At 40.0% G+C, this 27,796-nt stretch overlaps 1 protein-coding gene across 1 annotated transcript in view; it reads left to right on the top strand.

Annotated features, from left to right (window-relative positions):
- Positions 1-22,360: 22,360 nt before the first annotated feature.
- Positions 22,361-27,796, top strand: part of LOC124263279 (peroxisomal acyl-coenzyme A oxidase 3-like) — a 30,909-nt gene continuing 25,473 nt past the window's right edge. Inside the window, 1 exon segment of the mRNA XM_046697869.1 lies at positions 22,361-22,723. Within this exon segment, the coding sequence (XP_046553825.1) occupies positions 22,496-22,723 (228 nt within the window). The 5' untranslated portion in view covers positions 22,361-22,495.

The raw sequence follows: 27,796 nt of genomic DNA, 5'->3' as shown, positions 1-27,796 counted from the left end.
GTGACTTAACATAGCCAATCTTATATAAATATGAAAGCTGTGAATACTTGTATATTAATTAATATAATATTTCATTAATAGTATATTTTAATAACAGTATATATGAAGAAGGGTCTAGTTACCATCTAGGTTCAGTTCCAACCCACAACAAAATGCGTAGAGCGATTCGTCGCTGGATGTGCCAGCGTTCAATAGCTACAGCCATGCAGAGTCCGCCAATAAACATCATGATCGTGTCCTTCAGAAAACAGGCAAATATATATTCCGTAGGTCAAACCAAATGTACACATCTGTGTTAACCTTTAGGCAATGGATAACAAATGTTTGAGAGGAATTCTAGAAATTGTTAGCAATAGGAATGACAAGTGTTTATGGATAATCAACTTCTTTATTGTACTATTGCCACGTTTTCAAACATGAAAACGGTATAAGCATCTATACCAGGGTCCCGGTCCTCAAAGCGATCGTAGCGCTAAGGTGATCGTAACTCCCATACTTTAACATAGACTTACGACAGTCGTAGCGCTACGATCGCTTTGAGGAACGGGGCCCTGAACGCCACAATTGTACAATAAGGAAGCCGATCATCCATAAAGACTTGTCATTCCTAATGGATAACAATGGAACTAGATATGCCAGCAAACCTTATTAGTGAAGTGCCATTCCCTAGACTATTGTTATCACAACTATTTTGAATATTAACACAAGTAGATGAATGCATGTGTCAACACACTAAAAAACATATTTAATTTTGACATCCATAATAAACTAAAAGGTTTAAAGAACCACTAAACTTTGTTTTTTGTTACACTTTTAACCATTACATATGAAAGATTTGTGGTTAGTCTTATGCGGAACACCAAATTTATTCTTTAAAAACTTGTGGTTAATTAATACCGAGCGATTAAAAGTGGCCAAAAAGTCGCCTGCTTCCCTCTCGCCCGCCAACGAAACCACAGACAGGTTACGTAACTCTGTCGCCAGTGCACTGCAGTGACGTCATATGAGGAACGATTTTCAGTTAGTTGTATAGAAAGTGTGTAGCACGCTCATCATTTTGATGATTTCTCGACATGAACGACGACATGCCGAATCGTTGCTTTGTCGTCAATTGCTCCTAGGGGTCGGGTGATGGTGTCACCATGCACAGATTTCCACAGGACCCCGCAGTTCGTGCTAAATGGGTTATGTTTGTGAGTGCGAAGCGAGCGTTGTGGAAGCCTGAAACGATATCTTACTTGTGTTCAGATCGCTTCACGGAAGTTAAAGAATCAAAACTACTTACTAGTTATAGTAAAATATGTATATGATTGATGACCATAAAGATTTTCCATAACACAACTTGTAACATAACGATTTCTTCCTCGGAAGTGAGGTTGTGGTCGAAGTAACAATAATATTGTAAGTAGTATTATATTGACACCCACCTCGCTGCCAGGAGAGAAATTGTTATGTTATACGCTATGTCATGCAAAATCCTATTGGCCATCAATAAAATACATATTTTACTACCAGTAGAAAGTAGTTTTGATTTTGTAACTCGGTGAAAACAAACCTAAATAGCATTTATCCACAGACTGGCGGATGTTCCCGACAGGGCGCCGCCATTTTTTGAAAATCGTAAAGTCTGTTAGAATGAATGAGATTATAGTTTGTTTTCATCAAGTTAGAAAATCAAAACTACTTTCTACTCGTAGTTAAATATGTATTGGAATCATAACCAAAAGGATTTTGCATGACACAACTTATAACATAACGATTTCTTCCACGGAAGCGAGGTGGGGGTCGAAGTCACAATACTGCGCGATAAATTTCTTGCTACATTCACATGGTTAATGTCCACTCACCAGTATGTAGATACTAGTCAATGTGCGTCTTTATATTTGGTCTTATAATCCTAATTACTTTATTATCATATCATTTTGAAACTAAATAAAAAGCTGACGATCTGCTGATACTTATAGTGAATTTATAACAGAACTGTAATATCTAGACATTTTATAGTTTGCCAATGTGAATCATAATTCGCACACACACCCTAGTATGTTGTCTGTCTCATTACACTTCACGGCGAAAACAATGATTCTGTTGAATGCTACGACAAATGAATAAAAAACAAAATACAAATATTAAAATTAAAACAGATTAAAGTTATAGGAACAATATCAGGCCATTACCTTGTTTGAGGAATGTATCCATCAATATCCACAAAACTGTTCCAAATGATGTGTCTTTTAACAGTTTAATATACGAAAAAGTGATAAATCTTTTCAGGTATTGGAGTATAGTCTCATTGGTCACCCAAGATAGCACACCTGGCAACTAATTGCATAATGTCCTCCTTTCATTAAAAACAGTAACTTAGTTAGCCAATAATGGGCAATCAATCAATGTATTGCCGGTTAATCCTTTGCAAGAAGGACGTTGTTTTTACGCAGACACCGACACCGCAGAGTGTATTCAGTATAGATTAGTAAATCTACATACATAAACACTACCTTTTGACAATTCCGCTGTGTAAGATAAAAGTAATTAATCAATCAGCGTGTTATCGGTTAATCCTTTGATCGATGTTTATAATGTTGAATATTTACTCCAGACACAAGAAATGCCAAATGGGAACCTTTGTCGGGTAATCTAAGTGTGTTACCACTAATTATACCTGTTATAAATTCATTAACTGACCATCAAGTGAATGATGACAAATAACATGTGTAGGTTTATACCACCTAACACGGGTTACAAGGGAGTATTAATTGCTGTATTGCATGTGAAAACTTATGGGCCGACACTGTTTTGAGAATACAAACAGATTTTTACATGACATGATTAAATATCGAGGTAAAAAAAACACAGAAATGGGATCAATTTGGATCAGTCATTATACAAATAGGGGCTAACGACACCAATCAATTGTGACAGAAGCGTCTATGAAAACAAGTTGTAACTCGGAAACTAGGCAAAGCAGGAGACAAAATTAAATGACAGTAGATTGTGAGAACATATAGCTTTCATTTTCCACAACAATTGTCACGATTTCAGGTTTATACAAGCCTGTAAACAAGATAATTTACCCCCCTAAAATGTAGATGAATTCTGCATCGGCCCTCAAAGCTATTCCTCATATGACGTCACAGAGTCGCGCCGCTCTGATTGGTTGAAATTTCGTTCGCGGGTGAGAATTGTGCACTGTTGTCAAAAAGGTCGATTTAAGTCGAAATGAGTAGTTTTAATGACGGGGTTTCATTTATAACGATGCCAGTTAGTGATTTATGTATTTTAACCCCCTAGGGTTTATGTGATCTTTAACAAAGTTCAGCCTCCAGTGCGATTCATTTACACGTCATTGAGAAAAGGAACGTTAAGAGAGAAACAGCTGAGAGAGATTTTGGGGAAGCGACGTTCTGGCGATCATCTGATCATATGATCGTCGGTTCGAATCCCTGTTCTGTGGGAGAATATGTCTTGGTTTGCCATCGCCATACGCGTAATTGTGGGTTTCACCAAATTGGTACACGTCCAAGTTTTCGGGCTTTCTACAAGATTCTACTAAACTAGGACGTCACGAAACACTGTTGGAAGTGGCGTTAACCGAACTCTTTCACTGATATAGCAGGTTACTTACGTTCATGTATGCCTTTGATATGACTTTAGCCGGGACCACATTCAGCAGTGGAAACATGAACACAGGGACTAGGCCTGTGACGGAGATGGGTATCGGCTCTGTGATCCAGAACACTGCCATCATGCAAACTACGTACGCACATCGTGATTCCTGAAACAGAGTGAGTGAGTGAGTGAGTGTTTAGTGTCACATCGGCAATATTTCGGCCATACAAGTCAAAATATTGATTACACAACAGTCTCGTTTCCTACTGACAGGGTTCCGTCCTACTGCGCAACTTAGTACAATAACCAGTCCAGAATTTTGAGACCAACTTATTCAACTGGATATATAGAAATTAATCAGTATTATTTGATACATCTAATCACTTGTATATTGCAACACTACGCTCCTTCTAATCCTTGCAAACACGTAGTGCAGCCTGCTCTGTCGTACAGCGTGCTCTGACAAACGGAAATCTGGAAATCTTGGAAATCTCAAAACGAGGCTCGGTCGCTAGAAAAGTGGCGGTCTGGTACGGACTTGATATTTTATCAATCACATTGTACGTTACAAAATTACATTTAATAAGCGCAGAAAACACATAACATGTGTAACCAGTCAGCCAGATGAATTGTGAATCATTATACGACCTCTTGAAACAGGGGCAGTCTGTGACGTCTCAGTTAACGACATGCTTCCTAAACCTGGTTATAAAATATAGAAATACGATTTTATTAACTTTAAAATTAATATTAATTTGTAAATACCATTTTCTTATGAAGCAAGAAATTCGAATTCAGTGTAACCATAGTTGTTTGTTGTGTATCTATTCACTTTCACACGAGAAATTTCGGATCGGCTGAAAAGTAGGTCATTGTCTGAATTGGTTAATGAGACTCATGTTTCGGTTTGTGTGATGAGAACACATATAACAGTGGAACTGCTAGAGTATCGCAGATGTTAACTTAAAACTAGCATGTTGTCATTATGATACAGCACCATAGACAACAATACAATATACAAATGGGCCGAAGATCACCAGCAACTGAAGGTAGATCACCATACTAGGGACCATGGGGAATTAAACTACATTTGCTACCTGCTAGGACCCTAGCTGGATTTACACCATCCCTTTAACAAGGAACAACGAATCGTCTTCCCAATTTTAAATACTTGTGACAAAGAACCTTCAAAATATATTAAGTGTGACAGACAATCAATAATTTCCCAAGAAGTATTTCCCCTTTTTTAAAAGCTTTTCTACCCACTGGGGATCCAGGTGCCTCGTCATTGTGTAACAAGACATCTAAATGGTTTATTTACAGTGCGTGACTCAGCTTTCTGATTCATAACTCAACTGTTCCCAAAGTGTCGATAACACACACACACACACACACACACACACACACACACCCCTTCGTCCCTTCCCCCTCCCAACAATTCTATCAGTGGTATCACATGATTCAGACAACACTCTGCAGTTTCTCATCTACAGATACAATGTGACTCCGGTCATGCTAAGTGGGGTGTAACCGGGGTATAACTCCTGTCATGTGATCTTAGCGTAAGGTAAAACAAAAGTAGTGCACCGCTTTGACAAAAGACGTTGGTGAAAGTTGATCTTAATCCTGCCTGTATCGTGTTGCGTGGTGTTTACAGAGCCCTTTAATCTGTGTCAGAGCTGAGGTGCTAACGTTTCGTATGTGTAGGATAAAATATGTCCGAGGGTTTTTTATGTTTTGACAACACAAAGGACAAGCTATGTGGAGGTCTCCCTTGTCGCCCACGGGATATGAATATTAATATGTTCAACGAATCTATTCGTTTAATAAATAACAAGTTTTGGATCAATAACAAGTCTAGGGCTTCAAGGCTACGATGTGTCTAACTGCATTTAGAAAAACTCTCAGGGGGCGTCTTTCTAATATTTAAACAAACAAGTATCTAACTCAAACCTATTTCTTGAACAGATGCCATGGGTGGCAATACTCACATAAGATAAATATTCTCTATGGGACACGGACCTGCTGGGTCCCTGAGATCTCTCTGGAACTTAGATACATATATTGTAACACTAATGAGCTATACCGTAACTGCCCAAGTCACAAGCCTGACTATGTGACCTTTCAGACGATGATTCCCAAAATACATTGCTGTTAAAGTCGTTGAACTCTGCACATACCTTGGGACCCGTGAAGATCCGGGTTAGAATTGATCTTCAATAACCCATGCTTGTCGAAAGAGGCGACTAACTTGATGATCAAGCTCGCTGACTTGGTTGAAACATGTCATCGTATCCCAATTGCGTAGATCGATGTTGATCACAGGAATGTCTGGTCCAGACTCGATTATTTACAGAGCGCCGCCAATTAGCTGGAATATTGCTGTGTGCGTCGTAAACTAAACTCATTCACTCACATACCTTGGTACAGGGAACATGAAAGCAGTCTGCATATCGTCTTACTTTACATTGAGGAGAACGGAAGGTCGCGGGTTCGATCCCCGACCGCGTCATACCAAAAGACGTTAAAATATGGTACTTGTTGGTCCCTGCCTGGCGCTCGGCATTAATGGGTACATCAAGGACTGGTCGGCTCGGAGTTAGTATAATGTGTCTGAGTGGGGTACTCATGCTTCACTGCGGCATGGTATCTCAGTGGGCTAGCACTATAAAACCAGCTTAAATCTGGGCTAGTACAAGCAGCCGCACATACACATAGACACATACACACGCATGTACGTCGTCATATGAGCGAAATATTCTCAAGCACGACGTTAAAACCCAATTTCACCTCACCTCACTTTACATTGAAGTGCATCAGTACGGTAAAGTCTATGCAACTTGGCCCCGATTTCTCGAAACAAACTTAAGTCTGAGTTTTGACTTAAGTTAGAGTTTTTACTCAAATTTGAGAAAATGCATTTCCCAGAATGAACTGAAATCGATATTAAACTCAAACATAGTAGACAATTTGAGTTTGGTAGATTGATTACTTAAGTTGTTTGGGCTTTTTTATCTTAAAAATGCAGCTGAGTTAAAAATTCAGCTGTTTCAAATTGTCAAACTTAGTTTGAAATTTGAGTAAAACTTAAGTTTGTTTCGAGAAATCGGGACCAGTACCCAATCCTGGTCTGTGTATCATGTATGACAATGAACCTTCAAAATGTATTCAGTTTGGCAGACAATAGCATACAACTTTATAGATGCTTGCTTCTTGTTCATTGCATATATCGACGGTTCAATGCTGATTCTTACAAGCTATTGGTGACTAGAACAAATTGATGAGAAGAATATATACATATATACAGCATACCTTTAGCATGTACATATCACCAATGACGTCAAAATTAATTTTCTCTAACGTTTCTGAAGTCGAAAGAAAATCCTTGAAAAAAATAACAGAAAATGGCATTATCCAGATACTAATTCTTTTACTGTATTGTACAGGGTATGCCCTACTTACTGGAGCTGTTGTACCGTGTCATGCGGAGTGTCGATCGTGCCACTTACATATATAAAGTAGGGCAAGGTGTTCAGTGTTACATCACGTGAACCGAGACAGCCAGGCCAGGCTTTACCTACGAACTTCGTTTCAGTTTTGACTCATTGTGTGGACAGAGAGTATGGTTTTACGCCGCATAACACACATGTAGGGTAGTGAAGATTTTGACACAAATCGCATGGAGCTTTCTCCTGAACACCTCTGCCCTTTACGCGAGTGCTCAAGAACTGATCAGGAATTGTCCAAAATTTACTCTTTTCTACCCGTTTCCACGCTTGTACCGAACACCATGGAAACCTGCCAGAGTGTAAACACCTTGTGTGAGATAGATGTTGGGCTAAACAATAGCACGTTTGTAGGGGTTTACAACGAAAACAGTTATTTCACTGCAAATATTAACGCCAATGCAGATGAAGACCCAGTCTTGACCATCGTCAGAAACAGATTCCATTTGGTGCAGAGGCCGTGTGAAAACTATATAACAGACAACTGAAATCAGTGACCTCACCAGGTGTTCGCCAAAACTGTCATCACCGAAATCAGTGACCTCACCAAAGTTGAAAACGAACAAATTGTGTCATGTCACTGGTCCATGGTACGTATTCTAAAACGAGATAGGGGCGGTGAGGTAGCCTAGTGGTTAAAGTGATGGCTCGTCACGCCGAAGACCCGGGTTCGATTCCCCGTTTGATCACAGTGTGTGGAGTCCATTTCTGGGGACAGCAAAAATAGCTGGAATATTGGTAAAAGAGGCGTAACAAACCAAATCACTCACTGAAACGAGGCAAGCATTTCTTATTTAAGCATTATAAATGCCCACGGTTACATCTGCTAGATTTCTGGCGACGGGGTAGCCTAGTGGTTAGAGCGTTCGACACGAAGAAGACCCTGGTTCCATTCCCCACATGGGTACATTGTTTTTTTGTGGTGCCCCCCGCCGTGATATTGCTGGAATATTGTTAAAAGCGGCGTAAAACTAAACTCACTCACTCACTCTGCTAGATTTCAGGTCACAGCGCAATGCGAATGACAAGAAAATAGGCCGTTCTGTCTGGAGATGAACCTACAAAGGATGTTGCTCAAAAGCTAGAGCTGAAATATCAGGAGACAGTGCAATAAGAACATCAGCCAAGCGAGAGAGCGAAATGATCCTTGAGCCGTGAATCAGCACACAGACGACAAACAGTTCATGCATGTAGTCGAGTCGGGTTGTGCATGAAACGGTGGGTATGCGCATGCGTCATTGCGATTGAAATCACGCTGTTTAAATTGACCACGCACCCACAGGCCCTCGTGTCTTTGCGAGGCTAAAAGCTTTTTAAAATATATAACAATTTGAGATGACCCCCCGACTCGAAATGCTTCACAGTACAATACATTATAACACGTATTGTATTGTACTGTGTAACATTTCAACAATATTTTTTAAAATATTTAATCCTCGCAAACACACGAGGGCCTGTGCACGCACCCTGATATCCTTAGGCCTGCCCTGAATATGATAACCACCATTTCGTTCCGCTACGAAACACCATGCGAAAATGTTGAAAACAAATGTTCTCTTACGTTGCTTCAAAAAATATCAAGGACAGGACAGATTAGTATGGAAGCCTGCCACTTTTGCAGCATAGAATATTTTTTCAGCGAAAGTTCTCGTTGTTTCGAATGTTTTTTCGTCGCTTCGATTATTTTCGCGTTGCTTCGAATATTTTCTCGTTGTTCATTTTTTCCAAAAACTTGAATGTTCAAGTATTTTCTCATTAGTTCAAGTTTGTTTTTTTCTAAAACTTGAAACTTCGAGTATTTTCTCGTCGCTTTAATTTTTTTAAAGAAAGTTGAAGGAACGAGAAAATACTCGAAGCAACGAAAAATTAATCGAAATTTCAAGTTTTTGAAGGACACTTGAAGTAACGAGGACATACTCGAAGCAACGAGAAAATACTCGAAGTAACGCGAAGATTATTGAACTAACGAGAAAATACTCGAAGCAACGAGAATTGTCGCTGAACGAATATTACATGCAAGTGGCAGCATTAGGCTTTCGTAGATTAATATATATAATATAAGGCTGACTGGATAAGAGGCGGGCCTGGTTAAAGCGTTCGCTCGTCTCACCGAAGACCCAGGTTCCTTTCTCCACATGGGTACAATGTGTGAAGCCCATTTCTGGTGTCCCCCGCCGTGATATTGCCGGAATATTGCTAAAAGCGACGTAAAACTATATTCACTCACAGTAAGTATATACAGTATATACAAAACTCACTAACCTGGGTAACAACAAGTAGCATCTTTTCTTTGAACACCATAATGTTTTATTACACGTACAATGAGATCAATTTAAAGTAAACACTCATTTTCACAACCCAGGGCCCCGTTTCACAAAGCTATCGTAACAGCTGCGACTGTCGTACCTCCTATACTGTAACACAGACTTACGACAGTCGTAGCGCTACGATAGCTTTGTGAAACGGGGCCCTGGGTTTTATTTCATTGCATTGCTCGTTCTACTAAACCTGGTAGTCAAGTCTGCTGGAGCCCCAAGGTGTACCGAGGAATATTGTATCGACGTACGTGTCCTTAAGGTAATAGAGACACCGTTGGAATACGACTCTTGCAATGCGATATTACATTTTATACACTGACGTAATTTCCCGTACGCACGTTGCACGGACGCATGCACACATGGTGTTCGCGACAGCTCTGGGTTGGGAGTAATACTGGATAACACTGCGGATTTGGAGCATTGCAAATGTGTCACACAGGTTTGTCACACAAAGGTGAGCGCAGCCATTGGGTCACCTAGTGACCTACTGCTCTACCGTTACTGCAGAAAGGTCGTGTTCAGTGTATAATAGAGGTAATCGTAATACCTTGTCCAGAAACGGTGTCATGCAGAACAGAGTCTGAAACCATTATTGTTTACAGTACATGACTGTAGATATGCCGGATTTTGACACACCATAAATGATTCTGTAGAAAGGGGTCAGCCTTTGTAAATTTGCATTTCTATGTACACATTCCTGTGTTGATCAAGCAATGCATTAAAATGTTTTAATGTACATGTAATTATTTTTTTTAATATTAGACATTGTTGCGGCCGTGTTGATGCAAAGTTTTCTTGTTGATTTACTGAATATCACAACTGGACCTGAGTGATCTGCCACTTACAAAGCCATTGCGAGACACAGATTTTCGATCTGTTCAATAAACATAGTGCAACGGCCCATATCTTCGTGCAGCCGGGAGTTTACTTTACATCGCCTTGTGATGATATTTCACTCACACAATAAAAATCTGCACAAAGATCTTTCTCATGTAGCTTTTACACCCAAGTTACTTCTTTCTATATCCGAGCTGAGTGCATTCAGATTTGAACCTGCTGAAACAAGTTTGTTCTGGGCTGCCCAAGCAGTGTACTGAAATGTCTGCGATGATGTACAGAAAGCTGCTCCAATCAATCAGCGATATCGACTTTATACTTAATAGGGTTACAACGAATGAGTACAAGTTTCAAAGTAGTTCATATGAGTCATATTTCGATATTTGTTTCGTTGTTCCAAGCTAGTGAGTTAATTTTCTATCAATGTAACACCATAAATAGGCTTCAAACGTTGTACCCATGCGGGGATTCGAACCCGGGCCGTTCTAACCATCAGACCACCCCATCGCTTCTGTTTCAATGGTACATACAGGATTATTCTGGGGCAACTGGCAATTCCCTACTTATAACGTACCACAATAACTGTAGTCAGTATGCACCTACATATACATTATGCACCTATATACATAGTATGCACTTATACACACAGTAATAGGTTATACACCTATATGCATATCAAACCAAATATCCTTACGTGTTGGAACTGAGTATATAGTACTTAACTACACATGTCCAAAATTAGACTAACAGCTAGTCTCTGAAATGAACATATTTTACAGAAAATAAAAGATTTTAAATTAAGATTGTAAATACAATAAAAAGGAGCCCAGGGACTTTCTTTATTTCCTGAAGCTGTGGAAATCTAGACTTGCCACATTTTCTAGACTTGCGTGGGCTTTCTTGGATATATTTGCTTCAGGGTCTGTACGACAGACTAGCCCAAAATTATGCAACTTACATCAGATATCAGGGGCGTTGGGGTAGTGTTAGTGGTTAAGCCTAGTGGTTAAAGCGTTCGCTCGTCACGTGAAAGATCCGGGTTCGATTCCCCACATGGGTAAAATGTGTGAAGCCCATTTGTGTTGTCCCCGCCATGACGTTGCTGGAATATTGCTAAAGGCTATTGCTAATAATATAACACCAGAAAGATGCTTCAAACGTTGTACCCATGCGGGGATTCGATATTGCTGGAATATTGTTAAAAGCTTCTTACAACTAGACTCACTCACTCACATCAGATATCTGGATTATTTTACTGGTATTTGATAATGAGACGGGCTCGTTACATATGGCTCGTGTGATACAGTCTGTCCCTCTCCCGGGGTTTTCACCGTGCCATTTGGGTCCAACTGTAGTTTCTGCAGTTTTTACCTGCGGAAACATGTTACCTGTTCAAGTTAAATAGATCATGAAGATTGCCAGACGTGTTAAGGGTGTCACGTCATAGACCTAAAGTCATGTGTGAAATCATGCTTGAGAAAAAAACGCATCGTCATTGTCTTTGTGACCTACTTTTACCATGCTACCTGTGACAGGTGAGGTGAGGTGAGGTGAAATTGGGTTTTACGTCGTGCTTGAGAATTTTTCGCTCATATGACGACGTGCATGCGTGTGTATGTATATGTGCGGCTGCTTGTACTAGCCCAGACTTAAGCTGGTTTTATAGTGCTAGCCCACTGAGATACCATGCCGCAGTGAAGCATGAATACCCCACTCAGACACATTATACTAACTCCGAGCCGACCAGTCCTTGTTGTACCCATTAATGCCGAGCGCCAGGCAGGGACAAACAAGTACCATATTTTAACGTCTTTTGGTATGACGCGGCCGGGGATCGAACCCGCGACCTTCCGCTCTCCGGGCGGACGCTCTAACCACTACACCACGGAGGCGGTCACCTGTGACACGTAGCAACCATGGCCAGGTGTACCAGGGCGGTGTTTTTTACCTGGGAATACATCAAAACGTTTGATGAAGCTTAAGACATAGATATATATATATATTCAATGTAAATTATCAGTGACAGTAGATTCATGCATTAATCATTCACCTGACAGTTACACTTGATTTTATTTTATTTTATTTAGTTTTATCAGAAAGGGGTTAAGTTGTCAGTTGTCAGAGACCAACTTTTTTGTTATTATTGTTTAATAAATCATGAAAAATATATATCGTCATATTGAACGTACAAAGACTTAGCTAACAGGATTTTGCTGCCTATTATGAAGTTTTTGATAAGAATCATGCGATTGACTGTGAGAGATTCAAATACGCACATGCGTTTGTTGACATAACGGCTTTCATGGGTCCAACCAGGGAGATGTTGTAGATTACCCTGGTCCAACTGAGGGTATTTCTGACGATCTTGGGGGGCTTGCTATGGAGATTGTATGTGCGCTTCCAACAATTTTAGGAAATGTAATTATAAATCGCTACGAGTTTCAAAACAATATTAGACATATATCTGCATGTAACTAATCAACTTTAATCTTTAACATTGGGCATATATTTTAGTCTTTCTTTTTTTGATCATCATATATTTTTCAGTGAATTCATTTAAAATTCCACTTGGGGTATGATACAAGGTTACACGAATGTTCAGTTTGAGAAATATTTTTAAGTCATTTTTGAGTTTCTGCTTTGGATTTAATGTAGCTTTTATAAATTTTATGTACATATTTAAAAATACAAATCCCATTTGTGATTATAAAACCCTATTTAGAAATATAATTGGAAATATAAGGTGAACATCTGGTAATTATGACGTCAGAATAAGTCTGTAACAAATAAGTTTTTCTCCTTCATTTAGTTGTATCAAAAAGGTTTAATTCTTTAAAAACATAAACAGCAATACAATGCGTGATTACTTCGGTGATATTAAGTGCCATTGGAATCAAACAAGAAGAGAGTTTTCGTTCCTGTCTAAAGTAGTACTGATGTTCATGCGCCAATATGAAATCCTTCCAGAGGGGCACGAGTCGCTATTCGGCTTGTCCCGGAATAACACGAGTTGGCCACGAATGTCTGCGCCATAGGCTTCGCTAATTCAGTAATTGATTTTGTAGAAACAGTGTGAAACGGTGTGCAGTGTAGTCTATTTTGTTGTTGTTATTTTTTGTTTGACTTTAACAAAATGGGCCTGCAGTATTTCATTCTTTGCCTGTAGATTTTAAGGCCTGCGGGCGGTAGCAAGCCCTGATGGCCAACTGGCAAATTAAAGTAGCCTATTGCAAACACTGGGGTAGAGTGATTCTGAGGATCTGAGCAGATACACGCAACAGGGGAACGAAGGGAGCGAAATGCGGCAATCTGTAACGGGTGAAAGTAATTTAACAGATTGTAGTAATGTTGATATCCTATACAAGCAACAAGCTGGTCAATATCTACGGGACAACAGAGCACCTCGGGGTGACTGGGTGGCCCTGTTAGCTTGTCACTCAGAGCAATCGGAGTCAAGTCCCACCGTTGGTAGAACGTGGGAAACCCATTAAATGTGTCTTTGGTTCTTTGATATGTAAAACGTTGAAGTTTATATATTGCTGACTTGTGAGATCCTTTAACTTTTGAATACATAAATTGTAATAACTGAACACATATATTCTAGCAATATGACGGCGGCAAGGGGTGGGGGTGTCATGAATAGGATTAGCACCTTCCTCTCCTCGGAATTGCTCGAAACTTACTGGGGACAAGTGATCCAACCGAATTCACATTGGATTCAGGATTCGCACCTTCCTCTCCTCGGAATTGCTCATGACCTACCGGGGACAAATGATCCAACCGAATTCACATTGGACTCGGGCTGGAATAAATAACACCCACGCAACAGTCTAGTCTCAGTATAGCAGTGTAACGAATAATACTGAGCCTAAGTTTACTTTGACTGACCCACGCAAGGCATTGGGATGTATTTATCCATTGTCAAGATAGAGGCCTTTTATCAGTGTTACTGCTATGGAAATTGTGAGCATATTCATAGTTAACGTTTGTCATTGGACGGGGTGTAGAATAATTTGTCACAATGTATCAATGTCAGTATATCAATACGTGCTTCCTTCCTGTACTCCACTAACGTACTCATTGAACAAATTAACGTCAAGTCTCAAATACCCCCTCACGTCATAGCATTCCTTTGGCGAGTTGGTGGGTTTTCAACTATGGGCCCCCTTGAACTAGGAATACATAATCAATATTTGAATAGCCTTATGGCCAGGAGGCGCAGGGCACGACCCGGATTGTGTATCTATTGGATCTATTCTGTGACTGAGCTGGCCTGTAATTCTCAGGGAATTCTCAGGAATCGGTCGAGCCGTTCTTCCGCTGGCTAGTTATCGTGTATTTAGCAAGAACGCCGGAACCTCGCTTTGGATTGACGCCATTACTTTGTATGTCAGCAAGATTGTGTTTTGATAAATGATATTTAATTAAGGAGAAAACAATCCAATATACTATAAATACATTATTTGTTATTTGGGGCTAATATGGGTTAACTAAAGAGACAAAAAAACAACATTTTTGTTACGTTATTGATTCATAAAAGAAAGGCAATCCTCCTTAAATTTCATTTTTATGAAATGAAAGAACAAATCATTTAATATGATTTAAATAACATATAGATTTCGTGGATGAGCATTTTAACAAAATATGCCATAAGAGCAACATGAAGACACGACGCCCTATTTTATTCAATCATCTTAACCGTACCTCAGCAACAGTTACAGTACTTCTTTGAGAGGCATTTATAAGTTGTAAAAATGAAGGAAAACCAAGTTACATATAGACATTTGCTTGACAACGACATTAGAATCTTTGTCCAAACGTCGCCTTTCACAGAATAAAGAATATGCATATCCTTGAAATTACCACCATTCTCCAACACACAAATTGCTGGACACAATTCAAATATAACTTCTTAGAGAGGCATTTAGAAGTTGTAAAGATGAAGAAAAAACCAAATTCTACGGATTGAGTCGACTTCTTTATTGCAATGATAATGGTGTTAGTACCTACACCGAAACGTCGCACTCCTGAATTAAAATATAAGTTGAAAAGATTATAGTCCTCGGAAAGGTAACAGATTTTGTATATACTTGGATGAAACGTTTTTGGTAAACGAATATGGACTTAAAATGTGCATCTGAATTTTAGGAATCATACACTCTTTGCTGCAAATCCTGGTTCATATGGCATGTATAAGGCAAGATACTTTTATGAATGACAACTTCTATATTCTTTGTTATTTGTTTGACAAAACTGTAATGATCTACGCCGAAACGCCCCATCATTAAGAGGTTGTTATTAATAAAGCATCTTGCCTTTACTGACACTGAAGTTCATGGAAACGTATAAATGAAGTTAGTCACGTGGAAAATAAACTTACTTCCCGACAGCAGTTTGTTAGAGCCCGGTATAGCTTGGTGTATTTTGTTTGTATCTAAATATATTTAATAACTATCCTCCGTGATTCATTCACGTCTGTGACGTTTTGAACAGTTCATGTTATTAATGTGTTGTTGATTCTGGTTCAAAAACCAAGTTTCAGAAATCATCATGGCCGACATCTTGTCCCTTTAGGCTCATTTTCCTAATTGCCTGGGTACTCCGCCCCAACAATGTATCGAGAATGATTATGGTTCAGATATCAAGTGGACACCGCATTTGGTTGACTCTGCAGTGAGTGAGTTTGGTTTTACGCTGCTTTTAGCAATGTTCCAGCAATATTACGACGGGGACACCAAAAATGGACTTCATGCGGGGAATCGAACACGGGTATTTGGCGTGACGAGCAGGCTACTCCACTACCCGTTCCCTCTATAGACTGTTACTGGAATTTAATACTGCTATAGTTGTTAAATGTATCGTTAATGATCTATTTCGGTGCTCTTTGTGCTATAAAATAAAATTATTTATGAATCATTTTAGAAGTGATAAAATGTACTATAAGGTTCGTGTACAGGCCGATTGTTTTGGGTGAGACTTACCTTGCCTGGTACCAAGATGGGAAGAGGCAGTAATCCAACCACTGTGATGGTAACTATTAATATTGTCCTGAGATTTCCCAAATCCCGAAGTGTTTTGCTTGTCCCCATCCTGGCAAGATACCCGTGGCTGTCGGCAAGACCGCTCTGAATAATAAACTCTGGCGAAATCGCTTCCGCGAGGTCGGTGTTCTGCAGGGCGCTTACTACAAACCGGTTCTGCTCACCCTTTGCTGGTTCGCTGAGCGCTGCGCACTTTTACACAACTGTGTCAAGTTACGTTTGTTGTACAGAGTGAATGAGTGAGTTAAAATTTAAAATCACTTTGGCAACATTTCAGCCATATCGTTGTTGTGCAGAAACCGCTCATCAGTTATAAAGTGTTTTTATAGTACACCTGAAAATTCATATGATCCTGTCAGGTTGATCGATTAAAGGGAGGTGGGGAGAGTTGTCAACTTCTGCAACGAGGGAACAAGACGTTTCGTGTATGTTCTTTCTCCTCCATCTCACTCACTCACTGGGCGGTGGGGTAGCCTAGTGGTCAAAGCGTTGGCTCGTCACGCCGAAGACCCGGGTTCGAATCCCCACATGGGTACAATGTGTGAAGCCCATTTCTGGTGTCCCCCGCCGTGATGTTACTGAAATATTGCTAAAAGCGGCGTAACACTAAACTCAGTCAGTCACGCCAGGTGACCGTAACTACCATACTTTAACAAAGGCTTACGACACTCAATGAGCTAAGATCGCTTTGTGTAACGAAAGTGTAACATGTGTTACAATTTAGGACTTTCTAAATGACATTGTGTATTCATAGATTTCGGTTGTGGGAGCCGTGCCAATTTACATTCGTCAGAGGGATACACAAGTATGTGCTCTAGACTACCAGTTGTCAGACTAACAGTTTTATGGAAGCCACGAGGGCTGAGTGGGTTAGATCGCTGACATTGCGTGCTGACGATTAGGTGCCTGACTCTGAGAGTGTGGGTTCGAATCTGTGGCTCAACCTAACAAAAGTACAAGAATCTGTACTTTACTGAGAAAGTGTAATCTCAAATATAACATGTTACATTTGACCACTTTCTTAATGGCATTGTTTAGAACTTGTGGATTTTCTTTTGTAATGTTTCCAGATTTATCTGGTTTTAGGTTCAGGTTTGGTGCATGTGTCTGGGGACGTCCCTAACGTCAACATACAGCAACATGACAGTTTGGGTGTTGGTCTGTAATAATATGGGGCGGGATAGTTGTGACTGCTGGAAGACCAGGGTTCATAGTCGATGGAAGGGTTACCGGACAGTACTACCCAGACAACACAGCGGAGCCGATCCTACCATGCTGGTCCGTTTGTCGACTACCACCAGACAATATAGCAACAGAATGGAATTACCAGCTATGTGCCCTGGGTCTCGATCTACAAAGCATTCTATGGCATTCGTAAACCTACGATAAACTATAGAGCTACGACAGGCCGTAACGTTACGAACGCTTTGTGGATCGGGACCCTGGGCTCCGTTTCACAAAACTATCGTAGCACTACGACTGTCGTAAGTCTATGTTACAGTATAGGACGTACGACAGTCGTAGCGCTACGGTAACTTTGTGAAACAGGACCCAGGTGGTCCCCGATGGCAGAAAGGTGAGCGTAACCCCCGTGCTTTAACATAACCGTATGATACTCAGGTCGCTTTTTGCAATATGTCTGACCTTTCCCCATCGACGACGTCTGGGACATCATCGGGCGACGTGTTCGCCGGCTGCATAGGTCATCTTCTTCATTAACCGACTGCAGAGAGAATGGGCAGAAGTCCATCGTACGGTCACAGAGGGATTGGCGCGTCTTGGCGAGGTTAAGAACACGGGAATCAAAAAGAGAAGGTAAATCCGAAACAGACACCCAAAAGATTTTACGTGCAATTAAAATGATTTTGTTAAGATTCGATTAATTGTGCTTTTGATATTAAGAGAGCCATACCAGCGTTGAATTGAAAAGGTTAAAATATTTTCAATAAAACAACGATAAAACAACAGCACCACCTCTTTGCTAGCGTTAAATAATCTCGGTTTCGTATAAGATTATATTTGATGGCATTTCTTAAAATGAAATCAGTGTTTGGACCCCACTGTAGTTTATTGTGGATAATAATGCCTAGATATTTGTACTGTGTTACAACTTTCGCTCCTGATTTCAACAGACATAGTGTCACTTATTTTGCTTCCAGAGACCATATACATGGAATGAAATGACCAGCTATGAATCCTGGATCCCGAGCCACAAAGTATTCTTAGGGCTACGCCATACGTAAGCCTAAGATAAACTATAGAGTTACGACTGGTCGTAACGTTACGAACGCTGTTTGTGGATCAAGACCCTGACAGCACAAATACAGGTGAGCGTTATGTCAGATGTGTGACGCCGGCCGGTAAATAATCGAGTATGGATCCTGCGATCCCGATATTGCAATGAACGCTCCGCGCCAGAACGTCACAGGACTGCATGAGACGTTCGTGTCCACCTCGTAGGATGATGTGGTGGGATGGATTGGGGTTTGAACGTTGTGTGTCTGTTGTCTGTGGTATGTTCTCTTACCAATAGTTTCCTACAAGTGCGGTTGGTTTCTCAAGCAATCGTTACCCCATATACCTACTTGAACACAAGCCGCAGCACACCAAACAACAACAAAAACTCTACATTAACATGGGACGAAACTACCTCGTACAGTTTCCATTGCCATTCTCACGTACGAAATTATTGACGAACAATCTCTCTACAAAAGTCATGAGACTTGGAGTTAATTTCGCCACAGTTTAAAATGTGTATAGATTTAGGAAAGGAAACTTAAAAAAAGTGTGTACGTAATCAAGTACCATACACTTAGAGACAAACCAAACATGTATAACACGATAACAGTTCAATAAGCATACAGACATGAATACAAAGACATGCATGAGATTATGTTCCTAAAATGTTGGAAAGTAATATTTTGTAAGCCTGGAAACATAATTTGAAGTTGAGTAACAATTAATGGATAAAATCATTGGTGAAAAAGGTAACTGAAGCATTCGTAGATGGAGACACGCTCGTGGATAAAGGTAACTGGAGCATTCGTAGGTGGAGACACGCACGTGGATATAGGTAACTGAAACATTCGTAGATGGAGACACGCTCGTGGATAAGGGTAACTGAAACATTCGTAGATGGAGACACGCACGTGGATAAAGGTAACTGAAACATTCGTAGATTGAGACACGCTCGTGGATAAAGGTAACTGAAGCATTCGTAGATGGAGACACGCACGTGGATAAAGGTAACTGAAACATTCGTAGATTGAGACACGCACGTGGATAAAGGTAACTGAAGCATTCGTAGATGGAGACACGCACGTGGATAAAGGTAACTGAAGCATTCGTAGATTGAGACACGCACGTGGATAAAGGTAACTGAAACATTCGTAGATTGCCTGACTGACTGAGTTTAGTTTTACGCCGCTTTTAGCAATATTCCAGCAATATCACGGCGGGGGACACCAGAAATGGGCTCAACACATTGTGCCCATGTGGGGAATCGAACCCGGGTCTTCGGCGTGACGAGCCAACGCTTTAACCACTAGGCTACCCCACCGCCCCTTCGTAGATTGAGACACGCACGTGGATAAAGGTAACTGAGGCATTCGTAGATTGAGACACGCACGTGGATAAAGGTAACTGAGGCATTCGTAGATTAAGACACGCTCGTGGATAAAGGTAACTGAGGCATTCGTAGATGGAGACACGCTCGTGGATAAAGGTAACTGAGGCATTCGTAGAGTGAGACACGCACGTGGATAAAGGTAACTGAAGCATTCGTAGAGTGAGACACGCACGTGGATAAAGGTAACTGTAGCATTCGTAGATGGAGACACGCACGTGGATAAAGGTAACTGAAGCATTCGTAGATTGAGACACGCTCGTGGATAAAGGTAACTGAAGCATTCGTAGATTGAGTCACGCACGTGGATAAAGGTAACTGAGGCATTCGTAGATGGAGACACGCACGTGGATAAAGGTAACTGAAGCATTCGTAGATTGAGACACGCTCGTGGATAAAGGTAACTGAAGCATTCGTAGATTGAGACACGCTCGTGGATAAAGGTAACTGAAGCATTCGTAGATTGAGACACGTTCGTGGATAAAGGTAACTGAAGCAATCATAAAATATCTTCAATGTCCTTTCTTTTATTTCAGAGTTGTCCTTGTCGAGAGAGGCTGTAGGTTAACACATGGGTCATGTTAAGTCATATGAATCATAATTTGGGTTCATATATTCAGCAGCACGAATAATGTGTTATCTTATGTCAGACTATAAGTGACAGTCATCCATTTGTGTCAAGATTGTTAAACAACTTTTTCTGCGATGCATGACAATTTCTAATAGCTGAAAAGGTGTTTGGGTACAGGGTATCATGAACATCTTCCTCGTAATATTTATTGACTACCTTTCTAAACTGATCTATTTAGCAATTCATGGGGACACTTTCTAGTCAAACAGACTTGTGTCCTTTGTGTTTAAAGGACAGGTAACTTGGACTAGCGTTCGATTTCATACAATGTGGATGAGCAGCACACCCGAACTTGGCATAAATACTTCTTTCGTCTCGTAAGTTTATTGATCCTATTTTCTGCGCTACGGTATGTCTTTATAACAGTAGCCTAATATCATTATCTGGTAAATATGCATAGTATATTCACACTTGTGTCTCGTAGACCCTTTGGGTGGATATTATATTTAACCATGTGTTTTTATTGTATTGATCAATTCATGTGGGACATTACTAAAATATTGTTTCGCAATCTCTGTTTAACAAATAGAGCGCTCGATTTTGAAAAATATCTGCATACACATATAATGATTGCTATATAGATAGTGGTCAAATGTAACAAAGGTGTTATAATAGTGTTTGAAATACATTTTCTTAGTAAAGTACAGTGTGAACGTGCGTGCGTGTGTGTTTCGACGGGAACTTCTTTATAAACCATTAACACAAAAACAATGCAACAGTTAACTATACCAAAATAGGTAGATTGTTCTGTGTTAAAAGGCAGTGCTCACACTCGGGGTGTGATGAGACATTTTCTCTTTGTAGATAGTAGTGTAATGAAGGAGTATGTAGTTTAAGAACCTCATTTAAACTTTGTAATTAAAATGTGTATACGTGTGCACAGACTTCGTCTCGTTGCTGTTTGGCTGAAACATTGCCGATGCACCAGCACAAGCACATGACGTAAAACTTCAAATCAACTGAAATATAGTGTGTTACGTCACACAGGAAATTAAAGCAAGATTTTTGGGATGTCAACTTCTTTATTGTGAATATCACGCCGTTTAGGACTGTATGCTTGCTCCTTCATCAGGTGAATGGTAGGGAGTATAAGGGGGGACACACACAAACACACACACACACACACACAAACATACATCGGGCACTTACAAAGAAAACATATATAACAAGTTTAACAATGTTGAGGAAAGAATATGTAATAACAACATGAGGCCAGTGATACACTAAAACAACATGATACTAGATTGATGGGATGTAATACAAACACGAGGAGGCCAGTGATACACTAAAACAACATGATACTAGATTGATGGGATGTAATACAAACACGAGGAGGCCAGTGATAAAACTACATGATACTATTGATGGGATGTAATACCAGTGATACACAACAAAACAGCATGATACTAGATACTGATTGATGGGATGTAATACAAACACGACGAGACTAGATTGATGGGATGTAATACAAACACGAGGAGGCCAGTGATACGTCACACAGACATTGCAAACTCTTGAATGATGGCTCGTGTTTAGTGTAATGTTATCTTTTATAAGTTATTGAGAAAATTATATATAATAACTCATTGACAAATGAGTGAATCATATCACGCCTGTTAACTTTATAAAATACTCTGTCTTGTGAGTTATATTTGTTAATATAAAATAGAGAAAACTTGTTACGGCAGAGACATAAGAAGTCTCTGTGTTTTAATCGCCACAGCTTGTGAAGCTACGCATGAATGTCATAAAGAATTCTTTTTCGCAATAACTGCCACGTAGTCCCACTTTTGCATACTTCCGTACGTGAGTTGATTCATGTGCTGAAACGAACTTTGATCCTATCCATTCGTACTGCACAGGACATATTTATTCCGATCTGTGAAACGAAACGTTGAGGAAACTTTAGATTTAGAACCGCGAAGAACATGTCGGGCAAAGCAGGACGTAATATCAAGCCGAATCCCACTGCAAACGGGTTGTCAGTGAACACGGCAGCACCTGAACCCTATGAAAACCCGTCCGACGATGTCAACAATCTCGATATTATGAAAGATTTCAAGTCTGGGCCACTGGATCTCTACAGAAAAAAGGCGTCCTTTGACTGGAAACAAATGCGAGTTTTCCTGGACGGTGAAGATGTGATCCGTTTTAAGGTAACTGAATCGAACAAAGCGTTGATTACCTTGAAATTTAGATTTTAACCCTATATGTATCGTATCATATCACAAGGTGAGCAAAATAGCTTCATGTATGGTACTAAACGTCTCTTCATTTAGTTGTCTGTCAGTTATATTATAATAATTATTATTGTTTTATGTGGTATAAATGTGTTACTGTTGTCACTCTTCAGTGTTGTTTTGTTAGCAGTTACGCTGAAGGGGTCGTTGTCGGCACAGGTACTGCAGATATGTACCCCAGGTACGTTTCTGTATACAGATATGTACCCTAAACAAAGTCAAAATACAGAAACGTACCTGGTACCCTAAAAGGCGGACGAGTCCATATTCCGCAATCCAAACCCGAAACCGTATGTAGTTGTTCCTGTTCAACTGATTGCGAGTGGTATTCATATGCATCGCGAAATATCCGTTACTGTGTATTCTCATTACTTCCATAACGCAATCAAATGTATCTAATATAACAGTATGACAGTTCCGATCAAGAATGGGAATGGAATCGTCCTAAGGTACGTTTCTGTATTCTCATTATGGCCAGTACAGAAACGTACCTGCGGTACATATCTGTAGTACCCGTGCCGACTACGACCTCTTCAGCAGCAGTTATACACGTAAAACACAAATTCTATAAATTAATATATCCTTTTTGATATTATTTTTTAATATAAAACACTGTCCAGTAAACAAATGAATTATTAGACCAGCATGCAGTACCATGTGAACACAGCAGTTACTTTTGCCTGATGCAGATGTTGCTACAAAGTTGTTACATTCGCGTAACCTTGATTCGTGGATATAACGGAAGTGCAGCGAAATTCATATTTTAAATGCATGATTTCATTTTGTATACGCACTGATTATTATGTTCATTGATTCAGCAAACTGAAAATGTCTAACATTCCACTTGTGAATGAAACGTTTGTTTACGGAAGCCATTTGCAATCATCAACCATTTGTGTGACCGCAAAAAGTGACGTCACGTTGTTTCGTGGATTACGTAGTCGGTATGTACGACATCCCACTGCAGTAAGTATTGACACCAAGGAAAGCAGACACCGAGAAGTGAGAATGTTGGAGCTAACGGTATCTTTTTTAATTGACATTTTGTAAAAATAAAATTTGGTAATGGTGGTATTAGTGATCTGAGGCTATTTATCTCAATGCTGGACAATTATATTTAGTGTACTTGTGTGTAATGCAGAGATTTGAAACTTTTTTGTCAGCGAGGCGTGGCATTTTATGTACATCAAAAGTACCGCTTCGTGACGCCAGTCGAGACTTAATTTACGAGCTAGCGTGATAACTTCCGTGATCCACGAATCAAGGTTATCCACAAATTTAGGTTACGGTTCGGTGTGGTCACTGTCCGCACGGGTACTAATGATGTGTTTCCAGAGGTGCAGATAAGATGCGTATCTGTGTAAATTACGCATATATTTAGGTGAAAACTCAATTCCTTTTAAGTCTTTCTTATCGTTCCTCATATTAAAGATCAAATATAAATCAGGGCTCGATTAAGTGCTTTGTTACTTGCACTGGTGCAACCCAGTATTACAAAGTGCAACCTAGTTATTAGTCTAACTTGCACCAGGCACAAGTCAATTTTTTTGTGGGTAAACTTCTGAATAAAACATCTAAATAATTCAATAGCATATTTCTGATATTACATATTGCAATAAAAACAGTGCAACTGGAATTTGACTGGTGCAACTAGGTTTTTATCTTAGGTTTCACCTGGTGCAAGTAGGTTAACATCTTTTAAATTGAGCCCTGTAAATAACAAACACGAAAACCAACATTTAAACTATTTAATATTTTTACAAAAATGGGAAGTGGCATAATACCCAATTGAGTTTGAGCAAGGTGGGTACAATTTATTTAGTTACTAAAAGGAAAATTAGGGTATCCAATTGAGATGAACACAAGCGAGTAAATAACTCAATGATACAAAAAGTTATCTGTAGCTCTGGTACCCCAGGGACGTTGCTGTATACAGAAATGTACCCTAGCAGAATACAGAAACATACCCTAGGACGTTTCCATTCCTCATTATGGCACTTTCTCAATCAAAACTGTCATATTGTTGTATGAGATACATTTGATTGCGTTGTATACTACAAACAAAAGATATGGGAACACCTTAACATTTGATTGTCGTATATAAACTGAAACATGGTGAGGCATTTATACTCTAAGGTAAATGCAACGTTTTGTGTACTTAGTGGGCACTTTAAACGACATGTTGGAACATGCAGTGAAGCAACTGTTTTAATATTTGTTGAGTTTGAGTGAAATGAAACATTGTCAAAAACAGCGAAAAACAAGGGTACTGAAACACACTAGCACCATGTTTGATTCAAATGCCCAAACACAACAGCCTAGTGCATGTGGTAGACAGACTTCCCATGCAGCTTGTGGCAACATTTCCTTTAAAAGAAGCTACAGACAGTATTGAAGCCTCACATCTTCTTCACCATACCACAGCGCAAACCGTTAAGCACCCGCAACAGAAGCAGGACCATTGCATGGTTACAGGATGGTGAATCCATAAGAAGTGCTGCTCTCCGTCTTCAGGTGTCTCTCTCTGTCATTCACAGACTGAGGGTCAGGTTCCAGGCCACTGGTAGAGTAAAGGGCAGACCTCGCTATGGAATACCCAGAAAAACATCAAGGGCAGATGACCGATATGTTATGGTCCAAGCCCTTCGGAACCAATTCACAACTGCCTGTGCCCAGTTGCCACAAGCTGCATGGGAAGTCTGTCTTCCACGTGCACTAGGCTGTTGTGTTTGGGTGTTTGAATCAAACATGGTGCTAGTGTGTTTCAGCATCCTTGTTTTTCGCTGTTTTTAACAATGTTTCATTTCACTCGAACTCAACGAATATTGAATCAGTTGCTTCACTGCATGTTCCAACAAGTGTGGTTTCAAGTGCCTGTTAATCACACAAAAAGTCGCATTTACCTTAGAGTATAAATGACCTCACCACGTTTAAGTTTATGTACGACTATCATATTTTAGGGTGTTCCCATATCTGTTGTGTGTAGTATATAAGAAACGACCATACACAGGAGCAAAAAGTTCGCTGTGCACAATACCACTCACAATCAGCTGAACGGGAACAACCACATACGGTTTCATTTTTGGATAGTGGAGTATGAACCATCCATCACTGCAAAGACTTCTGCCCGTATCCCCCCTTAAATTTCATTCTAGTCAAATCATTAGGGGTGTCACGATACACCAATCTCACGATACGATACGTATCACGATTTTAAGGTCACGATACGATACGTATCGCGATACATAATTTTTGCGCCTTTTCATAGCATTACCTTACCGGCAACGTAGGCGCTCGCTGATTGGTCCATCAAAATAGTCTAGCCAATCACAAAAGCTGTTAGTTTCCAACTTATTTTTTAAGTAAAGCTAGCTATATCTATTTATCGGAGCCGTCTCGTATAATTTTACTATCAAGACTTTGAAGGAGATGGATATAGCATAAAAATTTAAATCGATAAAGTTTTAAAATAGGAATCGATACACGTAAGCATGTATCGCTTATCGTATCGTCAGTAAAAATGTATCGACGCATCGATACATTCGCGTATCGCTACACCCCTACAAATCATATCACCTGAATATATATATTTCTCATCTGATAAGGATGAATTTTAACATGTTTCTTACATTGTATCTGAACATACTGAAAGACATATCCAACTTCGAAAAAAGCCACTCAAAGAAATCTTTCCTCATCGTTAAAATTTAGGGGGATATGGGGACAAGTCTTACCCGATCACTTAGTTGGGGAGAATGTGCATTTCTTTGGTTCTCCACAAAGCAGTGATTATGGCTTCAAATGCCACGAGACAAATGACCAGGTTATCTTTGGTGCTGTAGTTTCTGTTCGTTGTAAGGTTGAATTGTGTGTGTGTGTGTCTGGGGAGGGAGGGATAGCCTAGTGGTCAAGGCTTTTGCTTCGTTACGCTGAAGACCGGGTTTGATTGCCCACATGGGCACAATGTCTGAAGCACATTTCTGATGTCCCTCAAAATGATATAGCTGAAATATTGCTAAGAGTGGCGTAAAACTATACTCACTCACTCACTCTATTGTATTTGTGAGTCTTGTATATGATACAATACTGTGTTGTGGTGTTATTACACCCCTACAAGATAGTGATTGTCAAGCCAAGTTTTGTTTTGAGCACCAGGCACTTACAAGTTCTACAAAGATTACTTAGAGGTTTAGACGCTGTTCATGGGGCGTTTAATACGCCAAATATGGTACATGGAGGCCAAGGTGCTCACTTTGGCAGATAACTCACAGCAGTACTTGAGCACTTGTTGGTTCTGGGTAATACATGTACTTGGAAAGGTTTGCAACGCCAATCAGTGAGTGATAACTTATCTTGTGAAGAAGTTACCTGAATGATACCCAGAGATACCCACTGATACCCCAGTACATGGTGGACTTTGTATGGCAAGGTTTTTACACTGATTGTCAGTGTGAGACCAGCAATTTGGATGAACTGTTTTGAATGTTTATGTAATGTTAGGTGAGGGACCGTTCATAATTTATGGCTAGGGGGGTAGATGATGATTTTTATGGAGAAGCATGTACAATGTGAATGACCCCCCCTAAAATTTATGTACAAAATAAGTGACCCCCCTGCATGTCATGTACAAAATCAATGGCCACCCCCCGCCTTCCCATAATTTCTAGCATAATTTTAAACATATATGTTTGTACACATTTGCTGACCCCTCCTTGCTCCCCAGAACAAAATAGGTGACCCCTTCCCCCTAAAATCATCAACACACACACACACACACACACACACACACACACACACACACACACACACACACACACACACACACACACACACACACAGAGACACACACACACAGACACACACACACAGAGAGACACACACACACAGACACACACACATACACACACACACACACACACACACACACACACACACACACCAGCCATGAATCATGAACTTAGTCACTCAAAATGTAACGAATATAGGTTT

This window comes from Haliotis rubra, unplaced genomic scaffold (genome assembly GCF_003918875.1).
Source record: "Haliotis rubra isolate DU_JTF1 unplaced genomic scaffold, ASM391887v1 Scf877, whole genome shotgun sequence".
Classification (NCBI taxonomy): Eukaryota; Metazoa; Mollusca; class Gastropoda; order Lepetellida; family Haliotidae; genus Haliotis; species Haliotis rubra.
This window is presented reverse-complemented; position numbering and strand designations above follow the sequence as displayed.